We start from the raw sequence: 27,330 nt of genomic DNA, 5'->3' as shown, positions 1-27,330 counted from the left end.
TAGTTTTTGTCAACCAAAAGTTCCAACAAAAAACGAGTTTTAAGACACAACGTGAACAGAATCTGGGGGATTCCCCTTCAGAGTGACGTGTCATTTGCACTTCGGCCATATTCGGGAAACCGAAGAACGACGCAAGGCCCCGTAGACTTCCTAATTTGGTCATTTCCGTACGGCGGACATTCCCGAACGTCCCTCCTATGGAAACCCGGAAGTAGGCTGGGGTTTCCCAGAAATTGGTGCCCTGACATATTTTCACGTCGTTGAGGAGTGTACCTTGGCACTCGTGGGTTGTGACAGCTCCTCATGTGAGCATTAACCAGCTTAGCGGACTGTCAGTGACTCACAAGGGCACAGTAAGTAAACTTTGTCGTTCTTGTTTGCAAATTAGGTCGATACATGTTGCCAGACATTGTGTGAAAACATAATTTAGAAAGGGGGGGGGGGTGTTCCATAGCCATGACGTTGTTCTTTGTGCAGTACTAGTACCCTAATATCATGCGACTACTCATACCTACTTGCGTTATACGCCTTCGTAATTGATGTAACTGGCCTGTACTGTAGGTAGAATTGGTGGTGGTGTTGTACCAGTTAATGTATTAGTACATATTTGGTGCCATAATGCTCAGTTCAAAGTTTTAGATGCTGATTATATGTCAGTTGCCAAAAAAACTCAGGTCTTAAAGTTGAAGAAAATGATGCTGATATAATTCGAGTTTGACTATGAGTAAGAAACAGAAGTAAGTAAGTGACCATATAAGTGATTTTACCATCTGCAGGGAAATTCATAAACTAGAATGAAGTCTCTGCAAAATTTATTTTAGCTACAAGTTAAATAACAAAGAAGATTAATGTAGATCCAAGAAGGCATTGCAATCTGGAAACTGCATCAACTGCATGTAAATGTAGTATTTTTATCAGTGATTCACCACATTCTCATGCCCTTGTGGGTATTTTTGTGTGTGAAAGGGGAACCCCAACTTCAGCATTCAGTTTCACCTATGACCTATACTTGCATGTGTCATGCATGTGGGCTGTACCACCAGATAATAACCAATGGGGACACAACATTATAAAGATTTAATTAAAAAACACTATCAGCTAACCATTGACAACTTTCTTATAATGGTAATAAACATGGGATTTGTCTGAACTCATTGGACAGTTAAAAGTCTATTCTTTGTGTATAATTAGTGTACAAATCAGTGGCAGACTCATGGTCCTTAACCCATAGAAATGAATGTCCTGTACCTAACTAGTGAAACAACAGGGATGTCAGTGTATATTCTTACTCTCGGTTAAGATAAGTAGGAAGCAACTTTACAGCCTTATCAGGTAAACTTCACTTAGACAGACACATAACTGCGCAGTGACAACCACTCCAGCAGGTGAGAACTAGATTATGAAAAAATGCTAGTTTGATTAGGATAGTCTAGCCAATAAATTATCATTTATGAAAATTAGACTTTGGAACATAAGCTTTTCTACGATGAGACTGGCACAAAACTTCTGTTGTTTATGAGTTCAGGATTTTTGTTTTGTCTTTTGTAACAGTTACACATGTCTTAATTCTGCTGAATATTTTACAATACACATAACAGGTGGTCTGACTTAATTGTTTCCATTTCACAGAACTGCCACCAGTTTCAATACATCTGCTGATGGCAGCAATAGCACGTGCTCACGTTAAACATCCACCGAGACAGCAGGAGAATGTTGTACCTGTATGCAGCATGAGCAGTAACAGTGACGATCACCTACCTTCATACCTACCTGAAGACGAAGTGGATGCCTGTCTAAGAACCATTCCCTCCAACAGCCAACAACATTTCCTTCATCCGGTTAATCCAGAACGTTTCACTTCATCAGAGGAATACGGTGATCTGTACAGAAGCAGCAGCAACAGCAGCAACCAAGGAGTGCTTCAGCCTGCAGGTGGATCCTTGAGTACGCGATATCCCAGCTACCTCCCAGAGTCAGATGATGACACAGAAGTCCACAGACTTCATAACTCTGGTAGAGCACAGGATTTGAATAACCAATCACACCTATCTGGAAATGCCAAACTCCATGCCAGAAGTGGAAGACATTCCTCAGTTAAAAATGACACAAGGAATCCATTGAATGGGGTAAAGAAATCTTTAATGCAAAAGGTAAACCAGGAAGAAAACAGAAATAGTCATTTGTCCTCTGGCCTAGGTAGCCTATCTTCTTGTCTTTCTGACAGTATTGACGTCGGTGAAGTCCATGTTTCACCCCAGGGAACCCCAACAGCTTCTGTCAACAAAGAAGTACCACTGGGCTCTTCTAGGGGTTCAAGTATCCATGAATCTGCTGAAAGGCTAAGCCTTTTTCAGCGAACACAGTCAAGTGATTCAGTCGAGTCGTGTCAGTCAGCCAAGACTGCCTTTGCACAAGAACTTGGAGAGACATCAAGGAAGAAAAGTATGACAAAAGCAACCTCTAAAAATTCCCGCATGGATCAGCTTGATTCACCTGGAAAGGAATGTCCTACTGGTACTGCAAACAATTCTCCACTGCAGCAAGTTCAGATGCCAAGTAGTATTCCACAGCAAACCCCCATGCAGATCCACACAAACACTCCCCCCAGCGAGATCCCTGTAACATCCTCGCCAGTGGAGGGTGGCACCAGTGCAATAATTGCTGGAAGTTGTGGAGACCAAGGTCCTGCAAGTGACTGGTCTTTCCATCTACCTGGAAATGGAATGCGCATGGAGGTCCCAAAATCAAAGCCAGGTCCTGTAAAGGAAGACGAAAAATCTCAACATGATAAAAGCCTGTTACGCTCCCTATTGCCAAGTCAAGTCACAAGTGATCTCAGTGAAGAAGACCTGGTGAAGGAAGCTCAGATGACGGCCCTAAAAACAGCACTAACTCGACTTGTTCAGGAAAAGCCTATATACCTAGACTCAGATCCACTGTCACTGTTAAGCCAGCTTTCAGATTTGATCTTTCAAAATCAAGAAAATGAGCCACCAATCAGAAATTGTGTTGATACACCAAGCATTGCAGGGTTGAGTCTACAGTCTATGGTCAGTCAGAGTCTGGGTACACTTCAGGACATGCTTTCAACTGCCAGTACGATGACAAACTTTGCTGGTGCAGGTTAGTATTTTTGGATCTGTAGAACATGGTTTTCTGGTTGATTTACAAGGCCTATATACCTGACCATCGAACTTTGTCACACAAAGGAAAACTTTTTCTTTTGGATTTCATATGTTATTAAAGCTATGATAGAAATCATTGATCTAAAAGGGTAATGGACCATACATCAAAACCACAAAATGGCCGCAATAGATAAATGGCATGTGCTTTGTCTTTCAAACATTCTCACTTTATTGTATTCCTTTCTCCTTTTTCCATATGATAAAGCAAATCAACCAGGAGCAATGGCCCCCTCAGCCAGTCAGCCCCAAGAAAAGAATCCATCCAGCCAACCAGGGCATTCTGTGACCAATCAGCTGCTATCAACTATCTTCATCAGCCAACCAGAGACACCAGCTGCACTAACCAATGAACAGAGTGAATTGTGGACAGCCCTACAATCAGCAACTGCTAGGCTGTCATTGGTGCAGGAGAACATCCAATCAGAGCAAGTCAACTTTCCCCTCACAGTTGCTCAGATGATGAAGAATGGACAAGAATCACGACAGGTAGTTGAATTCCTATATGAAAAAAACCTCTGTACTGGATTGGCATGTAGAACATTATTACAATGCATAATAGAGATTATCTTTCAGCCAACCAGAATTCTTATAGTTGTTAAAGATACCATTACATTATATCCATCGAACATTCATTGAGCAGGTAATTTGAAATTTTACTAAAAAAAATGAAATGTTTGAAGGGAAAATATGGTTGAGTAAGCATTTTTTTCACTTAATGTTCTTCTGCTCTTACCTACTGCCACCATGCCTTGGATCACTTTTAATGTTTCCTTGAGTTTCATATCATCAAAAAACAGAAAAAGATTTTGACAGGTGATTTTGACGTAACATATCAACTACATTCCTCTTCTTGTCCACAGCATCGCCATGCCAGATTACTTGACATTTTGCAGCGGCTGTGCCCTGAGTCCTTGAAGCAGGTGTTGGTCGGTGCAGCTTACTGCAACGGAAAGTGTAAACAACCAAACTGCATGCTGGTAAGGTACCATTTGTAAATCTAAAATGTAACTAATGGAACCTAACTTTGACTTAATATCAGTAAAATGTTGCCTCCAGCCAAAGATAAATAGAGCTAACAGTTTTTGCATCTAATCACATACAGTACACATTAAGTATATTATTTTAAGATCTATCAAAAATGGAGTCCAGGCTATTGCTGTACTCAGAATCGCCAACAGACATGTTTCTTTAAATTTGATGCATGAAGATGTCTTTAGATATGAAAACAAATCTCTTCATAAAGTCTTTTTAATCTTAAAAAGCTTGATTTTTTCCTATCATTAACTGTAACAATTGTTGAGGTGTTCAGCCTAAACTGTTAGCCTGGAGTCCAGCCTTGTAATTAGCTTTGGCCTGCTCCACGGCTAGCGGATCTTGGGGAGCGGGCCAAAGCTAACAAGGCTGGACTCCAGGCTACTCAACTATATCAAACCAATATAGTAAATCTTAAAGTGACTGTTTATGAATACTCCAGGCGAGTGAGGTGTTGTCCTACCTGGTGGAGTGTGTGAAGGAGGGGACAGTGCTAAGGTGCAGAGGATGCTGCTCACTCCTGTCTCATCTACTGGATCACCATGTTCCCAGGTGCACTGAGAGGAGGTGTCCTGTCCCTTACTGTGTCCATCTGCAAGAAAGGTACGCTAAATGTATCCTTCTACATGTATTTCTTTGGTATAAGAATTGTAAGCAAAAAAAGACATAAAACAAAACATCACACCATTCAATTGATGGTCAAGACCTTCTTATTCATTGGGAGAATAATTCAAGTTACTCCTCTATTGTACAACATACCTAGAATCATAAGTAAGAAAAGAAACCAAGTCCTCTAGCCCAAAAATTGAAGAAAAATGAACTAAAATGCAATATTTTTTCCTAGGACTCCCTCATCAGTTGAGGAAGCTGTAGGGAGGATTACTGCAGAGATCACTGTGGGTCTGTGTACTGAGATTGTGGTACGGACATCAGGAGATCACAGCTTTCAAGGGGTAAGCTTTACTTGACAAGAATGTATCAACTTAAAGTTATATCATCAGGCTTTACAGGTATATTAGTACCATGCTATCCTCTTTCCATAAGAAAATGTACTTGTTTATATTCCTTTTTGTAAGTTTGAAAAGCTTAATTTATACATGATGGTGCTTAAGAATACCTTATTCTGGAAAGTACTTAATGAACATAAGTTAGAGGATTTGCACTCATTTTCCTTTTGTTGATCCTAAGCTGGCCATGGCAGACCCTGGAATTGAAAAGCTGGAGCCTGTGCTACCACTGGGGACATTTGGCAGAAACATCCTAGCTCGTGCAAAGGACAAATATGTGACCGTCAAACAGGTAGGGTTTTAACAATGACTTTGAAGTACCGAATGATGTGTTGTATCTCCTCTTAACAAATGAATTTTGTTAGAATGGCAATAATGAAAGTACATGTATATGATTTATCCATACCTACTTACCCTCATGCTTACATATTGAGACATGATTTGAACATTGTTTTATAGATGGATAAAAGAAGCCTGGATGTGTTGCGGAGGCTGGACCGCCCCTCACCCCACATTGTGCAGTTCTTCTGGGTGCAATCTGCTGAAAACTGCCAGGAGGAGCTGCAAGTGTTCTTTGCTTTTGAGCAAGGTGGGGTGCTGTAGTATTCCCAGCCAGTTTACAAAGATAATGTTTTTTGTTTGTTTTTTGTGTGTAAATCTAAGATAGATCACTGTGCGTAGATTTAAGATAAATCACTTACCTCAAGCAGATTCATCAACAAGTTGATGTTGGCTACCCAACCTAAAGAAAGAAGACCTCAGGTCTTGAGAACAGTGCTCATCCTATCATTAATACATATATTTATATAATAATCACATGTTACTGCAGAATGAGGTTACCTTTGTATAAGATCAGGTCATGCATCATGTGAATGACCTGCCAATACAAAACATGCCTAAGATGTGATTGAACCTGTCTTCTTTTGACTTCAGGGGGCAGTCTGCAGAGCCTGCTGACAGACCATGGTGGGTTGAAGACTGCTAAGATGTGGCCATATCTGCAGCAGGTGTTAAAAGCTGTGGTTTACCTGCACAGCATGGACATTGTGTACTTGGCTTGGACAGGTGGGTATTGTTTTTAAATTCCTGTGTCTGTGGCACAATTGGTTAGGGACCCACTGCTTTGCTACAGAGGGCTAGACTTTTTAGCTCTGTTTGGGTAAACTGTTTTGGGTTGCATTCATCTTTTCAGATGGGGACGTAAAGCCAGCAGCCCCATGTATGGTGAAGCTTCAGTTGTTAGATAGCGATTATGTATGTCTTTTTAATGAATTATAAGCCCAAAACACTTTCAAATTGATGCAAAAATTATTTCAAATTGTATCACACTGTATCACACACCTTATTTTTCCTCAGCTGACAACATAGTCCTGGACAGCAGCCATCAGAGGGCAAAGCTTTCCAACCTCTCCTATGCAGTTGAACTGACTGAAGAGACTGATGAAGAGGCCTGTGTTCAGGCTGTCACTGGACTACCCCCTCAGATTTTGGCACCAGAGGTAATTCTATGAACAAGTGTGTTCTTTAAACAAGAGCTGTTATTCATGAACAAGTGGAAAACACAAAAAGACACCCAAAAAAATTACTAGTTACAAGGCGATTAAAAAAAAGTGGAAAATAATTAACATCATTTTGAAGTTCCATATCAAGTTTATAAAGCAATCTTAAAATGAAAACTGTCCTAGATACCAATCACACTGAAACTCACAATTTGTACCATATTACAGTACACCAGTTTGATTATAACATCAGATGCCTCCTCCTTATTCTTTAAAGAAATGTTGTTGTTTCCTTATATCTATTTCATTGCTCATTACTTATGCCTCACATATATTTTGTTTTTTTGCAGGTACACAATGACCTGTCAGCTTGTCACCAGTCAGACATATGGGGCCTTGGCTGCCTGATGTTCCAGCTGAGGGAGGGCAGGCTACCATATCCTCACCTCAGTCATGACCACCCAGACTCCATCAGACAGAAGGTAAACATTCAAACATTGAGCAGTGACGATAGTTTTATTGGTAAGGTTTTATTTTCTCTTTAGCTCGTGTATTTTTTGTTATAGTTATCAGCTGCTGGTCAGCGAAATCAGCCATCAGGGATGGGTTGCCGTCCGGGACGCTTTCATTTTCACAGAGGTCCATTTTGTATCAATTGGAGTTACTCACAAAGTCAAAATACTTGTACATGTGTCATGTTCTGTACAGAAATAAACTCCACCGGGCTGAGAGACGTTTTTATAAAAGTTTAATAGCTATTTTGCAGTACACTCATCTAAGATGTCTCTCTTTGTCATCTTTAGATTGGTGAAGAGGGTGAACTACCCACAATTCCAGAGTCCTGGCAGGGACAGGAGAGGGAACTGTTAAAGGCATGCTGGCAGGTGAGTCAGATGGGCTGAGACAAATAGAGATACTGTAGAAACTTGGGTTTACTAGTATACTGGGTAGTAAGTTCTATCAATTAGACATGACATGCTCTTCTTTACTTTGAAGACAACTGATTTATATGCATGTTAGATTAACCTTAGTCTTCTAACAGCAAACTTTGCCGTTGACAGAGTACCTGAATACAATTCTCACAAAATATTCCCCTCACTATCAACTGTGACAATTTAGCCCAAGTCATTGCTTGCATTCAGTAAGTTTGTACATGTAAGTGCTCTTTTGTTAACTCATGAATTTTCTTGGTTTCAGGAGGAAGCAGCATCAAGGCCATCTGCCCAGCACCTCCAAACCCTTGTTGCTAGATATGGCTAAGTCTGCATGAATTGATTGATTTAAACAAATTATTGTAAAAAGCTAAGATAGAATCAAGTCCAAATGTCTGTCCCATAGGCCTGCTGGTAGACAGGCATGAACAGAGCTGGGCTTATTTTTGCTATTTCTTATTGTTGTCAGTTTGAATTATGAACTAAGTGTACATGCTGTTTGAGATATTTCCTATGTATGATTAAGTATTTACTTTGAAGGTGGGTTGTACACGAGAATGCATTGTACATATGAACTCAAAGTTGAATTAATTGTCATATATAAATGTCAAGATGTATTAAACATTGGATGATGTTTGCATATTTCAATACTGCTTGCATCCAGAACTGACACAGAAAATGACACAGAAGGTGATTAACAGATACCGGACAAACAAGAGTAATGTTTAAGTCAGATAGAGGGTATTATATACTGTTATTGGTGATACTAGGTACACATTGGATGTGTGTGCATGTGGTTTGACAAGTTGAATGACCTACATGGAAGTACATGTACATGAACAGAGTTATGTTTAATACTGGTAGTATGAGTAAAATAGTTTGCTGTCCAGCAGGAAGAAGGTAGCCTGAGTGCCAGCCTTTTTAGCTTCCGTACGCTACCCAAGCTCCGCTTGGGTAGCGCAGCGGAGCTAGGGTAGCGGACGGAAGCTAAAAAGGCTGGCACTCAGGCTAGGAAGAAGGTCAAATTTAAGGAAAATGTAGAATGTAGAAAAATACTGAAAATGTGTACAATATATGGTATGAAATGATGTTGTCAATGATTTATTGCAAACCTTTACACAGCATTTCTAATTATGGGGCAGTAAGGGCTTTGAATTCATAAACTGACTAGCAAAGCTAAATAACTGAAAGAAAGAGTTGTGGTCTTGAAGGTTATTGTACATTACCCTTTAATGCAGTTCTTTTGTGTAAATAAACTTACAATACTCCAACGTTCAATCTTTATCTTGTAATTTTTGTTTCAAATGTTTCACTTCCGCTAGATGCTATTTCTTAATCAATTTCATCACCACACGGACGAATTATCTACAGTCATGTTTCCTCCTCCTCAGTAGATTTTTCTGAAGTCTCTTCTTTCCGTCTCACGACGTTTTCAAAGTACCGCATGTCCTTGAGGACGTCCTGCTCCACCTTAGTTGTGTCGTACTCGTACATCAGGTCAAACTCCATCCAGGGTTTCCTGTGGTCGTCCATCTTGTCCAGTCTCTTCTGACTCAGGTGGTTCTCCTTCATGTGTTCCATGTCGATCCCCTGCAGCTCCACTCTCTCCCAGCGCCAGTACCATGGAGGGGGCTTCAGGATCACTTTGGTCTGAAAAATCAACCCATATTTGTTCTAACAGGGCTTAAGGATTACAGTACCCATTTTGTAAGAAAAATGTACACATCTTATGTTAGATCTGAATCGTGTACAAAATAAAAGAAAACAAGGTTGCATTTCACAAAGAAAAAAGGAATGATGGTGGATTCTAGCATACCGCAGAGTGAGAAGACCCGAGGAGCATTTGCATAACCACCTTATCAGCAGGTGGAGTCCATAAAATTTCATCCATTTAAGCAAATTCCATGGATCCAGCAAGGCAGGAAGCTGCTAATGCAGAGACTGAGCTTTATCAGGAAGGGGAGGGGCAATTACATTGAAGTTCTCAGCAACATTAAATCTATATGTACATGTAAATGCTTCTGCTAGGGAACAAAGGTCACTGTACACAATGCAAACAGCAAACTCACATCCAGTACTGGCACAGGGTCCTCAGGGTTGTGTTGTACTGGTGCCAAGTTGAAGTCTATGGTGCTGTACTCTGGCAGGGCGTCCCTCAGGTAGACCATGTGGGGGTCGACAGACTTCTGCAGCTTCAGGACCTGGACCTGGTTGATGGTGGGGTTGTACAGCTCATAACAGATCTCAATACCTGTGGGTGAACAGTGAACACATATGGAAGGTAGGAGATTTTCACTAGAGATATGTAAGGTAAGTAGTGACAATCTTTCGAGAGATGTCCGCCCTACAATGTATAAACATGTATTGTGCCAGGGTGTGGTTAATTGGGAAATGGGTTCAAGAGGAACTGATAGGACCGTGTTTTCCACCACAAAAATAAGTTTCATACTGTGATGCAGCAGACCAAAGGATGCACCATGCGAGATATGCGTGCAGTGCTGTGCACATAACAAGGTGTACTGAGGCTGTATTGTTTAACATAAGGTTCTATAAGTCTTATTGAGTTGGATATACTCCAAAGTCCCTGTCCTGTCCCTCTGAGGACTTACCCTGTCCATTGATCACATTCCTGAGGGTGAAGGTGGCTCCTAGTCCGTATCCTCCCCTCTTGATACAGATGCCTACAAACTGCTGGAAACTGCCAGGTGCATAGGGGTCAGAGGTCAGCACCGACAGGATGCTGCCTGAAAACAACAGTACAAATTCCAAAATAATAATTTAACAAAAACTCTGAGAGATATTCAGCATTCCATCATCAATTCATCATCATAATTTGGAATTTATCATCCTCATAACGTGTGAACTGGTTGTTGTTTGTACATTTGGATCTGCATGAAACATGGTATTGATTACAATTACTTAGTTTACGTTTAATGAATCAAACATGTAGACAGGAGGACCGTTGTGGCTGAGATTTAATCCATACTCACCCACGTAAAACTCAGGAATGTCTATCACAGCTCGCCGGCGTAGCATGTCCATCCGTTCCACATGGTTCTTGGTGGGAAAATCTGCCCTCATTCCTCGCGGAATGATGAACTCAGGACTGATGAACCTATGAATTACAGCAAACATGAACTTTAGATATTTTTCAGCATTTACAAAAATATGTATGCGCAAACTGCTGACATTCTAATTTCTATTGGGCTCAGCAGTATGAAAAATGAGAAGAAACATCACATCAAGTGATCATTCAGGTGGCAAGGTAGCTTTTAGAACCTAAAAGTTCTGGGTTTGAATCTGTAGCAGGCCCCAATATGTTGTGCCCTTGGCAAAGGCACTTTACACCTATTTCCTCACTTGACTCGGACGTCCTCTCAGGTGGGATGGGGCATGTTAAAGAACCCACCATACTTATTGAAAAGAGTAGTGTGATTGGATTAAACCTAAAACTGTCTAGTCTTATAAGTTATCCAGGTTGTACCTAATGTAAGAACTGGCGTGTTACTGTTAGTGTTACGTCTTAAGTTATGCAAAACAAACAAACTTGTACCTTCTTGATTTTCTCCTACTTTTCTGCTCCTGCATTGACTCTGTGATGTCAGGGGTAGCTGCTGCTGGTCTAGCTGCCTCCACAGTAGAGGATGACCAGCGCAAGCACACTAGTGAGGAAATCATGAAAATGATTGGTAAGAGGCTTTGCATTGGGCATTTTATGGGTATCATGAATCTCAAAACAAACCTTCTACTACGTTGTAGATATAGATAAATCATAAGGATAATGTTTAAAGTCTAAAATTGTAAATATTCATTATGGTTAAAATTGGCAAAAGACAAATAATATTTATAACTCTGATCACAAGACCGCTCTAGTCTATGAAACTTTGCTTTTCGCAATATCGCTCCAGCCCTTAAAACGTTGACTATATACCCTGGGTTCAGCATGCCAAGTTTCTTGCTTGTTTATCACTGACTGAGCAACTAACATTTCTGTTGTAAATCATATTTTTCACCGATCAACTTGACTGTAAAATATGTTTTTGAAACCTTTCATATGGGGGGGGGGGCAACAAATTAAAGGTGCCGTTTTCCACTCTAACCTGGATGAAAAAAGTTTTTATGCAAATATCTCATTGCTATGGTCTACGTGTTACCAACGCGTCATCTTAAAAACCTAAATTGAGCTCAGAAAGGTGAAGAAACTCACGATTTTGTCTCGACCTCAGCAGCACGCGACCAAACGCAGCCATGTTGGTGACGTGCAGTGCGCAGACTCGTGACCTTTGCCCGACACCGGCCGGAAGTAACTGAAGATCTGTGCAAAAAATCTGCAGCGTTCTGTCCAGAAAAGATCGTCAAAATCACGGTCCAGCTGAAGAAAATACGAGGTTGGTGTGTTCGTTGTAAATATTCAGGTTATTCTGTAGTTTAGTGCCTTGTCTCAATGCGTCAAAACGGCTCGCAAGTCATAGAAAGCATCCTCCAAAAATATCGGATTTTCGGGGGGAGGGGCCATGTTGGGCTTTGTGCTGGACCATGGAGCTCACACATGGATGATGGAGATGCTGCTGCTCTTGCTCTTCTTGAAAGCTTCGAGTTGTAGTTTAGAAGCCTGTATTGATGTGGGAGCTAGCTTTGTTATTTCATAATGAACTGGTTAGAATACTGTTGAGAAACAGTGCTCTCTACGGGCGCATGCAGTTTGAAAACAAACAACAGTCCACTTTCACGATGAGCATTCTGGATGAGCACAAAGGACACAAATCTGTTTTATAGCATTAGCCATTGCCTGGTGTCGTTTGCTCACGCCTAGTTTGCGTACTCCTGCGTGTGACAAACAGATTAAATACTCACAAAAGCGTGATTTTGCTAAACAAAACAGGTTTTATAGTCCATAGTCTATTCAATCCAAACCCTTAACTCCTTAACAATAGTAACATTGTTTGCAAACAATGAGCAAGTTTATCAGGCCCACTGAAAGCTTTGTTTGGTTGTTGATAATATTGTTTTTTCCCCACAGCCTGGGCAGGATGAAGAGGAAACATCCGGACCCAGATGGAGACATCTTCTCTCCATCCTCCAGTGGGAACCAGGATGTGGAAGGGTGTCCGTATCCTCTCTACTCCATCAAGAGGGCTGGGCCTTACCTGTTAGGTAGTAGATAAACCAACATTTAGCTTAGCCTGAGTACCATCCTCCAAAGTAACCGCTGCCTCAATCTTTTTGCTTCCTAGTCCGTGGTTAGCAAGTGAAAAGATTGAGTCAGTGGTTACTATAGAGGATGGTACTCAGGCTACATTTAGCTCTCCTCTATGCTACAGAAGAAGCAAAACGTTTAACGACCACATCAAAGCTGATCTCAACTCGTTATTGTATGATTGAGATAACAAAGTCTACTTGGATATTTGCTCATTTTTTAATGGCGTCTAGCATGCATTTAGAATTGATTTATCTGTAGAATATGCATAGCAATAGGGTTTCATGATCTACTGTAGCATCTGTGTGATTTCAGCAGTTAGACAAGTTGTATATGTTGTCTTCTCATGCATATAACATGTCTGATGTTCTGCTTCACATTGTGGCAGGTCCTAGGCTGGGAAACTCTCCTGTACAGAGCATTGTGCAGTGCTTAGCAAGGAAGGAAGCAACTGATGACTTTTACTCAATTAAGGTTGGTGTGGAAGATTTCTATGGTAATTCTAATTTGAATATGGATGTCTTCATTGCATATGAAATGAAAGGGGAGATCTCTCTAATCATGCCTGTAGTCCTATTTACCTACTCTCAAAGCTGAGGTTTCAGTAAAGTTTCATTAAAGAAATCTTATCCACAAAATAACCTGCAACCAACCTCTGCTTGGAGAGGTAATAACCATTTTCCCTTGTTGCTGTGCCAGATCCTGACCCTGGAGGATGGCAGAAGAGAGACCCAGGATGACAAGCAGGGGAAGATGTTACTCCACACAGAGTACTCCCTACTGTCCCTGCTGCACGACCAGGAGGGAGTCGTGCATCACCATGGGCTCTTCATGGTACCTTTGTCTGTTTATTTATGCATTCTATACCCATAAAAGGGTCCTGCATGCATTTTTAGATATGCGTAATTGCAGCAATTTTAATTCCACATACATCATAGCCGAACCACAAAAATTTAGAGCGTAATCAAGTTGCACTCCACATAAAGAGTAATTGGCACCTGAATTTAGTGTAAAGCAAAGCCAGTCTGCTTCAATTTGACATGATACATGTATATAGCTGTTGTCTTTATGACTTTAGCATAATAGAGTGTTAATGCTTCCCTTATGCAGGGTCCTTTAATAAAATTCATCATTTTTGTAATTTTCAACAATCTAAGGCATTACTTTTAGCTATATTGTACACTAAACAACAAACTTGAGGACAAGTTAGAAGCAGTACAGAGGCGTGCCGCCAGGTTCGCCACTGGCGACTACCGTTTGACTACCAGCATTACACACACTCTGCAAACCCTCGGTTGGCCCACCCTTCAACAGCGCAGACAAGTTGCCCGCCTTTCACTTATGTACAAAGCTATCAATAACCTTATTGCTATCCCCATCCACAATATCCTCACAAGAAATACTAACATAACCAGAGGACACCAGCAACGTTTTACCACAGTCGCCTGTAAGACAGAAACATACCGAGGCAGCTTTTTCCCAAAAACAGTCATAGAATGGAATGCACTTCCGCAACATCTTATCGAAACCAAGACTACAGATAGCTTTAAAGCTGGGGTGGCCAAGTATTATGGTTACCCCGGCTTCACCCAGCTGTAAGGGGAGGAGCCTATACCTAGTGTGGCAATGTACAGCACTACTTTGTTCGTTTATTTTTGCACCACTTTTTTTTTTCTTGTTGACGGCGTGCACCACCACCACCGGCCACACTTGGGTAAGGCCTCTGACCATAAGTCCTAGACACTATGCCCCACGCGGGGTTTTGTCTAGTATCACGACAAGACAAGACAAGACAAGACAAGTCATTTATTTTTCTTCATCCTAAATAAAGGACAAAGCCTGGGAGCCGCCCACAGATGCTTCCACTAAACACCTGGCCGACAGACCGGGCAGGATCAGGAACCGGCTGTGTCTGGTTCTGGACTGTCTGTGTGCCCACGACTTCAGCGACCAGACGGCAGACCTCATCAACCTGCAACATTACGTCATCAAGGAGAAAAAACTGTCCGAGAAGGAAACAATTGTGATATTTTATGATGTGGTGAGAATAGTGGACGCACTACATAAGGTAAGAGTGTGCATCTTCTAGTGGAACAAAGTATAACTATAAGTGAACATCCAATATTTGAACTAATCTTTAGAGCAAGGAGAATAGTTTGAATGGACTGCACTTGGTCTATCTGTGACAAGAAGCAGTTTTTGTTATCTAAGAAGTGAAAAAGTTGTCAAATGTTTCTAAAAAATAAAATCAAGAAATGATTACATCCATGATTGCTTCTTTTTTTTTCCTCAGAAAAATATTGTTCACAGAGACTTAAAACTGGGCAATATGGTTCTTAATAAGAGGTGAGTACATGTACAAGTAAAGTACGTATTTATTAGTCTGCATCATGCTGCCACATATACTGCAAAAGATTGGAAAAAATACTATTGATGTCCATGTAGTTATAAATATTATCGCCTCAAATTGCTTAAGTACAGAAGTCAAACTTCTTTAAGCATCCACTTATCATGGCTAGCATTTGTTTTTCAAGTGAGCTTGTCGCCATCCAAAATCTACTTTTCATCCATCAAGAAAGCTATTTTGTTAAAGAAATATGTCTGAAGTCCACTTGTCTATAAGTATAATGAGGAGAAGTTCCAGATGTCTAACTCTGCAGTGTTATTCATTTGTGTAGAACCAGAAGAGTGACCATCACTAACTTCTGTCTGGGGAAACACCTGGTGTGTGAGACAGACCTGCTGAAGGATCAGCGTGGCAGCCCTGCCTACATCAGCCCTGATGTTCTCAGTGGTGAGGAGTCTTGTGTAGTGTGTTTGTACATGTACTAGCAAACAGTAGGGTCCGTAGTCCAGTGTTATGTGACCCTGCCTCTGGTCCAAGAGGTTATGAGTTGAAATCCTGGCTGCTGTCGCTCACCGACTTGCCCACTGCAGGAAAGGGTTGAAATCCTTAGGACAGGATGTTAAGCCGCGTTCATCGTACTTGTCGAATAGAGCCAGGGGAATTCCCCCAGTACAATGAACCTGTAAATACTGTACATATCATCTGTCTTCTCTGTCATGACCAGTGGAAGACTAGCTAGCTCACCTGTTCATTGATTTCATTGAGCTAAACTGGTTCAACATCACTTTTCACTGTCACCTGCCTACACTGTCACCTGCCTTCCAAGAGGAAAAGGGGGGCAAATAAGCGGGTTTATTGTAGGGCAAAAACAAGTACATGAGCAAAGGATGATCGTAATCATACTTGACTATTTCAATTGAGTAACTGTGCACGTAGCATAGACTATTACATTGTACTAGTCTACATGCATATTCAATCATTTGACTTGCAATGAATGCGATATCAGAGCCATTGAGAGGTCTACCATTTAGATAGGTTTGCTTGAACATGTTTATTGAAGATACTTGTAAAGATGTTGTGTTTTTCCCTGTCCAGGCCGACCGTACCTTGGGAAGCCCAGTGACATGTGGGCTCTGGGGGTGGTTCTGTTTACCATGCTGTACGGACAGTTCCCCTTCTACGACAGTGTTCCTCAGGAACTCTTCAGGAAAATCAAAGCTGCAGAATACAATGTACCCAAGTAAGTGATGTCTGTATATTTCTCTATAAAATATACATGTCTATTGTTCAGTAGTAGTGCTGCATATTAATGTGGGCGTTGAAATCAGTACCATCTTTGATTTGAAATCCTTTTGAAAGCATAAGTTCTCTGCATAAGATACCTGGAGTCTGTATAAACATCTTGTTATCTATTTTTAATGTTTCTGTCACACAGGTTACTTTGTCACATTGTTAGGTACAGGTCCAAGCCTGTACCTTAGCCTGAGACTGTATCGGTACCTGTACGAATACCTGATGTTACTTTTAGGTACACAACATTAACTAGAATATCAAAGTCTACAGTAGAAATTATCTTGTAAGCTTTCAGGTTGGCATTCTCTCAAACTCAAAGCTAAGCTGCATAATAGGATGTATATATAGAGAAACTCCTAATGTCTAACAGTTCTAGGAAGTGTTTAAGTCAAAAATATCCTTTTTGAGGTACTGTCTAACCAAGGAGGTTATATAACCTCCTTGTTCTAACCCAATCGTTGTTCTGTTTCCCACAAGTGATGGCCGAGTGTCGGACGCCATCTCGACCCTGATCCAGAAGCTGCTTGTGCTGGAGGCTGACACCAGACTGACCGCAGCACAAGTACTGGACTACCTCAGTAAAACTATAGCCACATGGTCAGGCTTGGTTTGCATCATCATTCTGTTCTACTGGCATCTATTCTTTTAGTTAGAATGTTTAGCTTTGACTTTAACTTACAACGAACAACAATGTACAACTATGAGAATATTCAGAAATTGGGGGTACATGTAGCACTGTCAAACTGTTAAAAGAGCAACAGAAAGTGTCTGTAATCAAATGCTGTGTATGATGTTTCAGCTAAAAGAATTGAAAATCTTCATGTATGCCACTTCACATATGGGTGTTTTTTGTCACACCAGTAATTTTCTGGCATTTACCGGGGGTATAACAAATGCATTAAGCAGCCACATGCATTGATAACAAGTGTTTTTGGTCTCCAGGCAGTCTATGTCGGCCATCACAGGCCCTCTGCAGGTGGTACCAGACATCGATGACCAGCGGGAGGGAAAAAATCTCAATGCTGACAAGAAAACCTGGGACTTGGACCAACCTGGACAGGTTTGTTCTGTCAAACATATTTACAAAGATTCCTTGTCACTTGTCATTACCTCCATGAAAAATGGAGGATAGTTTTTACACTAGATGATGTATGGGGATATATCTGAAGAACTGCTGGATGGATTGCAATGGTATTTGGTAGGTGGGTAGATGGGGTGAAACCAACGGTGAAGGTCGCTTTTGGAGCACCTGGTGGTTTACTTTGGTACTGCAGCAGTATTTTTTTTTTGTATCTTTGGTCTTTGACGTGCTGTGGTCTTGTTAGTTTAAGCAATGATCTTTTGAAACCTTTCTCAAAAGTTTTGTTTCAGCAACATTTCATTGCTTCTTTCTTTACCCGCTATTCTGTCTCAGGCCGGTGACTTTGAGGCTAAGATGCAGCACGCTCACGAGGAGTACCTCCTGAAAGGAGACCAGCGGAAGATCTTGCAGCCTCGGAGACGTCTGGCCAGCCAACCTGTTCCGGTTCGGCGGCTCAGTCAGGATGCACGACCCCTGACCCCCGCACAAGTACAGGCTTTCAGACATCTTCTGCAGCCCAGCCAACAGTAGTGAACTCATAATCTATAAGCAGATGTCTACAGGGGCAAAATTGTATCCAGCCGGCCAGAATCTACGTATACAGCCCCCTACGCATGAGTTTCTTCCGCTACAGGGTCCAGCTGTAGATTCTGGCCAGCTGGATACGATTTTGCCCCCTTTTAGATCTGCTTTGAGATTAGTGAACTCACACCCTTGCTAGTTTGTCTAACAAACTCTTTTATCTTAAAAATAGAACGATATTGGTTCTCCTACTTGACTGTGCCACCTCACAATAATGCCTCATGAGCAGTTTTGTATATTTTTCTTGGGAGTGAAGTTGTGTAGTGTCATCCTGGTTTTAGATAGTCTCATGAAAACAAGACTTCTCCAGGTAGTACTTTAAGGAGTTTTGTCCTTCTTCCGAATCTCACTGATTACACTTCTGTGCCTCCATGTGATCAATGATGTAAGATAGGTGTGTAGAATTTGTCATTCTTAATGTTTGCTGAAATTCTTTGTATTTTTGTGTTTTATCAAACATGCACAAAAGATTATGATAGTTGTTGGTATAGGTATTCCATAGTGACCACAAGTGTAATGAATCTTTGTACAGTACCTGTCTTACACAGATGAAATGTAAGGAACTTGTTAGAAATAATGGACTGTAACTAAAAGTATGGAGTATGGAACATCTCTAAAAGCAATCATCGAAAGTGCAAGCCCTTCTTTAGGGTCACCCAGAAAAATGTCATGCTGCATATATATGTGTAAGATAATAGTATTTTAATGTATGAATTATGATAAAGAGTTATATATGTGCAAATCATGATGCTGCTGTATACAGAACTTTGTATGTAGTAATTAGTAATTCAAATGTCTTGTTGCATGATTTGCAGAGAAATATGAATTTATGTACAGCACCAGTGTGTAATCTAAATATTACCGGTACTGTAACAAAAAATGAACAATATTTGGTGTCCAGAATACATGAAAATATGTAATTCATACATCAATCTGTAACAAATTGTAGCATGGCCTCATGACATGTCTCAGTATTTCACTCTACATTGTATGTGTTTGACTGGAATTGTAGCTAACTTATTCTGAAGTATTTGTCCTTTGTGTCAGCGCCAGTTTTGCAACCAAAAATCCAGTTTCTGCCTCAGTGGTAGTAGCCGATCTGCTGAGGTCACCTCTAACCTTTAGAACTGAAGTTGCTGGATATTTGGTTGTGAACACTTGTGTGTCTGAAATAAAGTCTATATTTGTATACAATATGCAGTATTTATGGTGATTTTTTTAACCTTCTCCCTGTTGCCAATAAGGAATTGGGTGCTAAACAGCTACTTCAGAGTGCTAAAGGTTAACAAGTGGCTCAAAGTGGTTCTTTTCATTAAGATACCCGGTAACATCTCTCCTTCACCTATTTCTATATTCTCTTCCATTAAATCATTTCTTTTTTGATGTGAAAGAAAGTCTTCCTCGAGCTCCTACTTAATAACAGCTGATCTTTCTTGGTCAACATAGTATTCTGGGAAATCTTAAACATTATTGCCAGTCTCTTGAGCCATGGGACCTCCACCCCACACTGTTGTTTTATGAAATGAAAGTCAAGCACTAGTACTTACGCTTCTTTTGACATCTCTTTATTCATCACCAACATACAGCTTCAGACAAACAAACATCCGCACATACTGACAATATTGCACCTGCCTTTATAAAATTCAGCATCAAAAATAGATAAAATAATATACACCCAAAGAAGGGTGACTTTTAACTTCAATAAATGTTTCAAAATATCTTCATACCCCATGTTATAAACATGCTTGAAGCACTTCCGTTAAGGGAACTTTTAGAAAGTGTAACATACTATTCAGTACAAACAATGTGACATGAAGTAAATTTCCTTTATCAACATTCAGTATTGCCATGGAATATACTTCCTAATCAACAGCTGAATAAATCTCTATTGTTACATGCCATTAGTTTGATGTAAAAAAGGAACAATAAAAAAAGGAGCTAGATTCGTCTTCATGGCAAGAGATATCTCCATGGTTACAGACCTCTGTAAAATGACAGCAATACAATCTATGTTCACAACATTTCCTTGGCATCATTGACTTCAGTCAAGCCTTGGTGCAAGTTTTCCATAGTGAATCTTGCTGTGCACGAATGCAATACTCTAAGGCAAAAAGGTGTCCGAGTTAGCAGGATATGAATGTCTTCTGTTTCTTGCAGTTTCTCTTGCTATTGTATTGAAATTTTAAGTAACACATTGTGAATCAATGTAACATTTACAAAATCTACAGTTGCAAAAGTATAGAAAACGCATAGTTGCAAATGTACAGAAGAAATTCACATCATGTACTAGTATACTGTTATCAATATTGCCACCAGTCTTGTGCGCAATGCAGATCAGCATAAATACTTTCTTTAGCTATGCTACATTACATCAGCTTTGGACAATAGACTTAACTCATACATCTTTTAGTTGTACTTAACACCTAGCTATTTTTAGCATGTGAACAGTTACTGTACATTATATCTAATAACCTACCCAACTGGAACATATTGGCAATGTGGTGTGGTCTCATAATTGCTTCTATGTATTTTCAGTTTCAAGAGAAGATCATCTGTTTTCTTACATGTCAAAGTTCCCTTCAACACCACTGTACTATAGGGAATATTGAGATGTGAGAATAGAGAAGGTTTCAGTGTGGATATTCGTTCACGTTTTCAAAATTTTTCCACATTTGGAAGTGCAATTACATCTAGATGTGACTGCTATTTCAGCCTGAGAACAACAACCTTTTCCCCATTGATCATGACATGCAGCAGAGTGTCATGTTCATTTACCATAATGTGTTTAATGTCTCATATAATCACAACACTGCAAGGGACTAGTCACTCCCATCTATCGCAATAAATATCTTGCTTTCTATATCGCCACCATATGAAACGTATGTTTTCTCGGAGTCAACCAGTCTCCTGGGTATTGTTCAGTAGAATTCAACATTCAGTTGAGTTTATATTGGGCAACACTTTAATCTTTTACATTGCTACATGTAGAAAGCCAGTTTAATTGAATAATGAGCAACTTGAACTCCCTGCTTTTCTGCACAAAAATAAATCTAGCTGTGCAGTGCAACAGGACATTACCGCTTACAGAACATTGCAATTCGAAACACTTTGTTGACAAGTTTTACTGTGCTTTTCTACTTGTTACTGTAGGGAGGATTTGGTCCAAGTCATCAGATCTTACATCAGAGGCATCTATGGTATTCTCACTGACTGGATCACCTTGGCTCCCTGTAAAAAATAAAATGAGTTTCAACCTCACAGTAAGATCACACCAGGAGTCTCTATTTTCAAACTTAAAGAAAGGAACATAAGTCATTATGACAGTTTCACTGAAATAGTTAAAGTATGAGATAACCAGGGTTTCACAATCTCATACCATTGCCAAATGATGTTATCCTTCTTGATGAAGGTGATAATTAAAACAAAAAGGGAGAGGTATTAGATTTAGAAAACACATTCTCCTGAATACCATTCTTCAACTTTTAATTCACATGGAACTGCAGATCGTAACTAAGTTGGAGCTGTACCATATTTCCGGAAGAGACGTAAAATGGTGTCTTGTGTTCGAGGAGGTGCCTCGAGCACGTTACAACAGCCTCATTACTCAGAGGGGTACCTACTGGCTCTAATACTAATAATACAACATGGTGAATAGTTATAATAATAATCCTTACCTCCACCTCTCTGTTGCTGAGAATGCCCCTGATGGCCACGATCTGGTACTGTCTGTGCTTCAGCCCGCTCACAGTCCTGCGCAGCACCCTCAGCTGGGTCCCTGTGATCTTCCCGTGGGCCAGGGGCTCGATCTGCTTTGGGTTGTGCCCAGGGTCGAAGATGAGAAGCCTTCCACTACCATCAGCATGCTCCTCATAGCCAATGATGGTTCTACTGTGACCTGTAAAGGTACATGATAGATGTTACTGTATCAACCTTTAGAACTCTGAAGTAGCTGTTTGGCACTCAATTCCCTGTTGGTTACAGTTAGGCAGTAGAAAGAAGGTTGAAAGTACCATTCATTTAGATATTATAGAAAACAGAATACAATGTGACACATGGCATTAGGTACACCATATTTAACAGTGATACCTGAAACACTTCATAACAACACTACACTACAACAATGTGTAAGGTTAGACATTTCCATATTCTGAAGTACAGATATAGAATGTGACTTGCCCCTGAGCTTTACAGAAAATTTACTGGTACATGTATACATGAAATCTCTCTCCCAAAAATAGTAGATAATAGCCAGACCTTGGTGCTGCAGGTACAGAGGATGCTTGCCTCCAGCCCCCTCCTGGCGGAAATGGTTCTTTGTCCAGTCGAACAGCTGTGGGTGGGAGCCGTCTGCAGCTGTGGGGTGATGGAAGTCAACTACCTGTGCTCTGGGAAATAAAAAAATAAAAAATCATTAATGCTTTAGTTGTATCTTACTTGTAAGGTAGGATTAAACTATTTGACTTCAATGCTCGTTCAAAATCAGCCATAAATTAAAATAAGCCCCAAATATCAGATCAATATTACTCAATGAGTCATCACTGAGGTAAGATCAAAGTGCTAAAAGGCAAAGTTAGTGAGCTTAGATATGGTGAAATTTGCATTAAGAGAGTCATAGAATTTTAGTGATTATAGATCTACATGTACAAAAACATAAACCAGAGGAAAGCAAATACTAAATCTAGTGTTCAAAGTTATTGAACTGAACACTACTAAACAACTCTCCAATGAGATTGACAGACCTCACTCCTAAGGAAGAGAACAGCGCAGCTACTTCAGTGGCACCGATCCACTTCCTCGTATTTCTGAGTTTCCCTCCGAGTTGTTCACTTCCCTCGCGGTCGAACCCCCTGCTCCATGCCTCCTCAATCATCTGCTGGATCTTGGGGATGGACGGCATGAAAGAGATAGCTGGAAAACAATGGACAAGTTTGTTGCTGCTTTCAACAGCAATCATTATCTACAGCGTTATGCTGATGGTACATCCATGTACATTACTCAATTTGCAATCACTTCCCTCCAATCATTATCATGAACTAGTGATGCTACAGTATACAAATCATATAAGGCTTCAAGGCAACTAAAAACATAAACTTGTGCTACTCTTTTTTGATATGTATAATGACCTATTGGTTTTCATGTTTATAAATCTGAGAATATACATGTAATCCCATTTACTGACAGTCTATTTGATATCCAAAATGTCAATAGATGCCAGGAACTATTTAACTCTATGATCAAAACCTAATCTATGTAGTAGCTACAAGCTAGGCAAATGTACGTGACTAAGCCACCGTTTACTACAGGATCATTGTTTACATAGTTGTTCTAATCTCTCCTCACTTTTAACAAGCACATCTCTGTAGGCTGGATCCCTGAAGAGCGATGACAGCATCATCTGGATGTTCCTGTAGCCACAGCCCCAGCCTTTATCGCCCCAGCTGGAGCTGAAATGGTCCACACTGGTGGCCAGGAACGCCTGCCGTACACCATAGATCCCAGAGGCATAGGCAGCACGCAGTCTCTGCACAATGCCTACAGAGTAGCACAGGGTAGTCTTACTCTTACTACAGCTTAAAAGGCGGCATTAGAAGGCATTAAGTTAGAAGGGAGAGATGAAAACACAGCAGTACACACTAGCAGCTTAAAGTTGAACGGCAACTCTAAAGCTGAGTTACGGTGTATCATTCAATCAACTAGCAAGACCATCTGAGGGAATGAGTAAAAACAATACAATTATTCTTAAAAGCAGTATTCACTGGTTCAAAGAAATGTATGACACATGAAAAGAAAAAAAATTGTCATCTGTCACTCAGAACAGAATGGAACAACAACTACTAGTAGTATCCCACTGGACAGCACTGGTTCACTCATACAGAACAGTATACTCATTACTGTACCTCTCATACAAGACTTCCCATCGTCCTTTCCTGAGCTCAGTGTTTCCACCATCTCAGCTTTCTTCTTGTGGTACTCCACGGTGCTCATCTGTCCCCGCGCCACGGCTCGCTCCATGTGGGTCATGGACTGGCTGCGATAGTTGCCCTGGTTATCCATCCCGTATCTCGCCTGTTTGGGGAATGGAACAAAATCTTATGTATAAGCATAACATAACAATAATCTACCACAACCAGAACACAGGGAAAAAATGATTTCAACTGTATTTGATTTTACAGTTTCAATTGGAAAATAAAACAAAGAGAGTTATTACTAAAAGACAGTGTGACAACAACAGACTGTATCTCTGTTACCCATATTTGTTGCAATCCTTGGTGTATAACATAATACTAGTAAGACTATTGTTAAGAATGACAAAACCTTCTTTGTTATAAATCTTTGGGTAGTGATTGCCATTCAGCACCACAGACAGGACTGTACTAATTGGTCTAAACATAGATCTAACCATAAAGCAGTACTTGAGTCTTCAACAATATTCAATACCACCGGGGCTAATATATCATTCATACTGAGATAGAAATTTAAATCTATAGGATTGGTAACCTGAAGTCTTCTAAACTCCTCCTCTTCTCTCTGTTTCCTGCGGCGAGTCTCTGCCTCTTCCTGTTCCTGCAGCTGGGCAGCCAAGGCATGGTCAGCAAGCTCTGTGGATTACAGAACAAAACATCACAATGGTCACTGACAAAGAGGCTCATCTAGAAACAAATAAGTAGGACATTAACCAGTACACTGTACACGAGTCATTCATGTACTAGTAAATGTAGATACACGTACTTGGATTTCTGACGATGACAAGTGATTTCTTTATATAGATCTCCCGTCACCACTTAGGGGTAATTTTTTCAAGTCAATTTAAAAGTGACTTTATTAATGGATGATGCACAGACTTTGGGTGACAAGTAATACCTAACTACTTGCATATACTCATCCACAATGAGTACATTGTGTGGCAGATATTTAAATTATACTAGTACTGAACTTACCTCTCTGTTCTTCCTGAAAATGCCCTTCCACATGTTGTGCAAAGAGATCTCCCTCCAGTCCCTGCAGTCCACACACGGGGCATACTGTATCATTGTCGAACTGTGCCATGTTGGACGGCCCTGCCTTCTCAGGGCTCAGCAAGTCAGCATGAGCTCTGTTCACATGTGCGTTCAGATCCACAGGAGGAATGCCCCTGACGTTACAGAAGGGACACCCCATCTCTTCATCTTCAATCCGAGACGCCAGGGCACCAAGTTCACTATCGGTTATGTTGATGTTGGCCTTTTGCTGAGAAGTCTTCCTGATCTTACTCTTGGGGTTGTCGACCTTCTTGTGAGGATTTCCAGTCTTGGGTGCAGGTTGTTCCTTGTTGCCGTTTTCCCCATGATACCATGTGTGTGGGTTGCTATGGCGAGGGTTTATTGGGGAGGTGTTTCCCTGATTTCTGTTGGAATAATTGTCTATGGACTCTGGTGACAGACTTTCACTGGTGGAGGAAGAATATGTGGACAGACCATTCTTTGCATACTGCATCGTAGGAGAATCTTCCTTTCCAGGGATTCTATAACTATCATTGCTAAGCTGTACATGATTATCGTTTTCAAGATCACCGTCACTATCACTAACATATTGCACATCACATTCTTCTAACTTCCTTCTTTTGTCACTGCTTCCTTCAAGTTCCTCCTCTGAGTCAGCTGCTAGGACACCATGGTCTGACCATGATTTGCTGTTCACCACAATCCTTCTTCCTTTTGCACCTTCACTAGTATCCTCTGTATCCTCTTCACTTCCCTCATCAGTCTCACAAACACTCATTCTAAATTCTTGTTTTAAACAAGCACCATCCTCTTCTTCTAGTGACAGGGCTACATTCTGTTCAAAGCGACTGTCTTGTGCATCTGATGTCTCCTTTTCCTCTGCAACCTTTTCACCATTCCTTTTCTCTCTTTCCATCTCCTCATCGATGAACATGGCTTCCTCCATGCCAATGTCCATGTCGCCTGTGTGCACCGTGTTGATGTGCAGCTCCATTTCGTCATAGCTGACCCCAGCCAGGGTACAGAACGGACAGGAGATGGTCTCCTCCTGATGTACCACCACCATGTGAGACCTCATGTCAGGATCAGTCAGACCATCCTGTCCACAGAGGGCACAGGTGTACAGGGTGGGTGGAGCAGCCATGGGGATGAAAGGGTTCAGACAGCGTAGACTACTTCTGTGGAAAAAACAGCAACAACAAATCAGGATAATTCTGTAAATTAAACATTAGGTGTCATAATTGTTAAAAAGGTGCTAATTCGGGACTTTACCAAAGGAACAAATGGCTAACAATGTCCACTTTCCTTGTCACCAGGTCCAGTTGCACATACATCGTAGTTGAATGAGGTTTTAGACCAACATAATATCATATCATTATAATATCATATCTAAGTCTTGCAAAAATTATTCAAGATGCACACTTCTTCTTCTTCTTTCATATATAATAGCATGTCCTATATACAGCATGGTCCATACTTCTCATCACAATAATTGAAGAATTCAATCATCTAAACATCATGTTACATGAAACCAAGGTCTCTTTGAATTGATGAAATGATGAAACTGAACCTGTGCCACCTGCACGACCCTCCCACACCAAGTCAGCGAAAGTTTACCAACAAAATTGATGGAAATCAGCAAAAACAAACCATATACCTGGACCAACATACTCCGACAATCTCCTTTCGATTGCGAACTTAATGTTTTTCATCGATACGCATGCAGTAGTTTGGACATACACAAATATGAACCGGGAATTTCCCAAGAGGAACGAAAATTAGTTTTATGTCGTCCGCCATTTTCGAGAGCCAAAGAGTAAATAAACCGCACTTCCTGATTGGACCGAGCCTCTATTTGAGCCAATAGGAATTGCCGTAACATAGGGCCGTGGTTTGCCGCATTGAACTTGGATTTTTCCGGTAAAATTTTGTCCTTTCCTGCAGAAAAGTCCAGGCATTATTTCAGCGTTTGGTACAGAAATATGTTTCTAGTCCACAGCGACTTGACGGTTCACGAAGTTTCTCAACCATTCTCACCTCTTACTTGAGCATGAGTAAAACTTGAAATCCTGACACCAGAATGAGCGTTCTGGTATTCGACCTGAGTTTGGATTTTTTGCCATAAAGATATAAATTAATAGTCTTTATCGTACTGTTCTGTAGGGAAAATGTATAATTACCAAGCTTATGACCTA

The 27,330-nt window shown here is 40.7% G+C and overlaps 4 protein-coding genes across 6 annotated transcripts; 2 read left to right on the top strand and 2 right to left on the bottom strand.

The window, feature by feature from the left end:
* The first annotated feature begins 219 nt into the window (after positions 1-219).
* Positions 220-8,933, top strand: LOC136438298 (uncharacterized). 2 transcript variants are annotated; one of them, XR_010756416.1, is made up of 14 exons: positions 220-353; positions 1,630-3,123; positions 3,391-3,671; positions 4,046-4,162; positions 4,660-4,820; positions 5,062-5,170; positions 5,406-5,516; positions 5,684-5,813; positions 6,158-6,289; positions 6,581-6,723; positions 7,074-7,205; positions 7,527-7,607; positions 7,921-8,555; positions 8,675-8,933. XR_010756416.1 is itself a non-coding variant. In XM_066433095.1 (13 exons), the coding sequence occupies exons 2-13, from the start codon at positions 1,659-1,661 to the stop codon at positions 7,981-7,983; spliced, it is 2,925 nt and encodes a 974-aa protein (XP_066289192.1). In that variant the 5' UTR covers positions 220-353; positions 1,630-1,658; the 3' UTR covers positions 7,984-8,933. The 2 variants fall into 2 exon arrangements, 1 of the variants encoding a protein (XP_066289192.1); XM_066433095.1 differs by having other exon boundaries at positions 7,921-8,933.
* On the bottom strand, positions 8,868-11,971 carry LOC136442664 (large ribosomal subunit protein bL19m-like). The gene is made up of 6 exons (XM_066439639.1): positions 11,863-11,971; positions 11,209-11,317; positions 10,646-10,770; positions 10,265-10,399; positions 9,725-9,906; positions 8,868-9,305 (listed from the first exon to the last, which is right to left on the bottom strand). The coding sequence occupies exons 1-6, from the start codon at positions 11,903-11,905 to the stop codon at positions 9,027-9,029; spliced, it is 873 nt and encodes a 290-aa protein (XP_066295736.1). The 5' UTR covers positions 11,906-11,971; the 3' UTR covers positions 8,868-9,026.
* Positions 11,932-19,352, top strand: LOC136441594 (serine/threonine-protein kinase 40-like). The gene is made up of 11 exons (XM_066438007.1): positions 11,932-12,043; positions 12,676-12,809; positions 13,241-13,326; positions 13,552-13,686; positions 14,684-14,920; positions 15,146-15,198; positions 15,531-15,646; positions 16,295-16,439; positions 16,970-17,089; positions 17,435-17,552; positions 17,907-19,352. Exons 2-11 carry the CDS (start codon positions 12,686-12,688, stop codon positions 18,102-18,104), a joined length of 1,332 nt encoding a protein of 443 aa, XP_066294104.1. The 5' UTR covers positions 11,932-12,043; positions 12,676-12,685; the 3' UTR covers positions 18,105-19,352.
* Positions 19,353-19,698: 346 nt separating this feature from the next.
* Positions 19,699-27,163, bottom strand: LOC136438603 (zinc finger-containing ubiquitin peptidase 1-like). 2 transcript variants are annotated; one of them, XM_066433523.1, is made up of 9 exons: positions 26,793-27,163; positions 25,094-26,313; positions 24,654-24,754; positions 24,053-24,221; positions 23,472-23,687; positions 22,895-23,063; positions 22,410-22,540; positions 21,830-22,050; positions 19,699-21,383 (listed from the first exon to the last, which is right to left on the bottom strand). In XM_066433523.1, exons 2-9 carry the CDS (start codon positions 26,277-26,279, stop codon positions 21,348-21,350), a joined length of 2,229 nt encoding a protein of 742 aa, XP_066289620.1. In that variant the 5' UTR covers positions 26,280-26,313; positions 26,793-27,163; the 3' UTR covers positions 19,699-21,347. The 2 variants fall into 2 exon arrangements, with proteins under 2 accessions (XP_066289620.1, XP_066289693.1); XM_066433596.1 differs by having other exon boundaries at positions 23,496-23,687; positions 26,793-27,161.
* Between the last annotated feature and the right edge of the window lie 167 nt (positions 27,164-27,330).

This window comes from Branchiostoma lanceolatum, chromosome 1, assembly GCF_035083965.1.
Source record: "Branchiostoma lanceolatum isolate klBraLanc5 chromosome 1, klBraLanc5.hap2, whole genome shotgun sequence".
Lineage (NCBI taxonomy): Eukaryota > Metazoa > Chordata > Leptocardii > Amphioxiformes > Branchiostomatidae > Branchiostoma > Branchiostoma lanceolatum.
Note: the sequence above shows the minus strand (reverse complement) of the source record. Positions and strands in the feature narration are given on the sequence as shown.

What these genes read in the sequence shown, in the direction of transcription:
- LOC136442664 (XM_066439639.1), bottom strand. Translation starts at nt 11,905, where the DNA reads ATGGCTGCGTTTGGTCGCGTGCTGCTGAGGTCGAGACAAAATC. An exon ending in GAATGTGATCAATGGACAGG is followed by an intron (nt 9,907 to 10,264) that starts GTAAGTCCTCAG and finishes GTTCACCCACAG; the next exon opens with GTATTGAGATCTGTTATGAG. An exon ending in ACCCTGTGCCAGTACTGGAT is followed by an intron (nt 9,306 to 9,724) that starts GTGAGTTTGCTG and finishes TTGATTTTTCAG; the next exon opens with ACCAAAGTGATCCTGAAGCC.
- LOC136438298 (XM_066433095.1), top strand. Translation starts at nt 1,659, where the DNA reads ATGGCAGCAATAGCACGTGCTCACGTTAAACATCCACCGAGACAGCAG. An exon ending in AATATGTGACCGTCAAACAG is followed by an intron (nt 5,517 to 5,683) that starts GTAGGGTTTTAA and finishes ATTGTTTTATAG; the next exon opens with ATGGATAAAAGAAGCCTGGA. An exon ending in TGTGTACTTGGCTTGGACAG is followed by an intron (nt 6,290 to 6,580) that starts GTGGGTATTGTT and finishes ATTTTTCCTCAG; the next exon opens with CTGACAACATAGTCCTGGAC.
- LOC136441594 (XM_066438007.1), top strand. Translation starts at nt 12,686, where the DNA reads ATGAAGAGGAAACATCCGGACCCAGATGGAGACATCTTCTCTCCATCC. An exon ending in CAGCCCTGATGTTCTCAGTG is followed by an intron (nt 15,647 to 16,294) that starts GTGAGGAGTCTT and finishes TTCCCTGTCCAG; the next exon opens with GCCGACCGTACCTTGGGAAG. An exon ending in ACTTGGACCAACCTGGACAG is followed by an intron (nt 17,553 to 17,906) that starts GTTTGTTCTGTC and finishes ATTCTGTCTCAG; the next exon opens with GCCGGTGACTTTGAGGCTAA.
- LOC136438603 (XM_066433523.1), bottom strand. Translation starts at nt 26,279, where the DNA reads ATGGCTGCTCCACCCACCCTGTACACCTGTGCCCTCTGTGGACAGGAT. An exon ending in AGGAGTTTAGAAGACTTCAG is followed by an intron (nt 24,222 to 24,653) that starts GTTACCAATCCT and finishes TTCCCCAAACAG; the next exon opens with GCGAGATACGGGATGGATAA. An exon ending in GGAGAGATTAGAACAACTAT is followed by an intron (nt 23,064 to 23,471) that starts GTAAACAATGAT and finishes ATTGTTTTCCAG; the next exon opens with CTATCTCTTTCATGCCGTCC.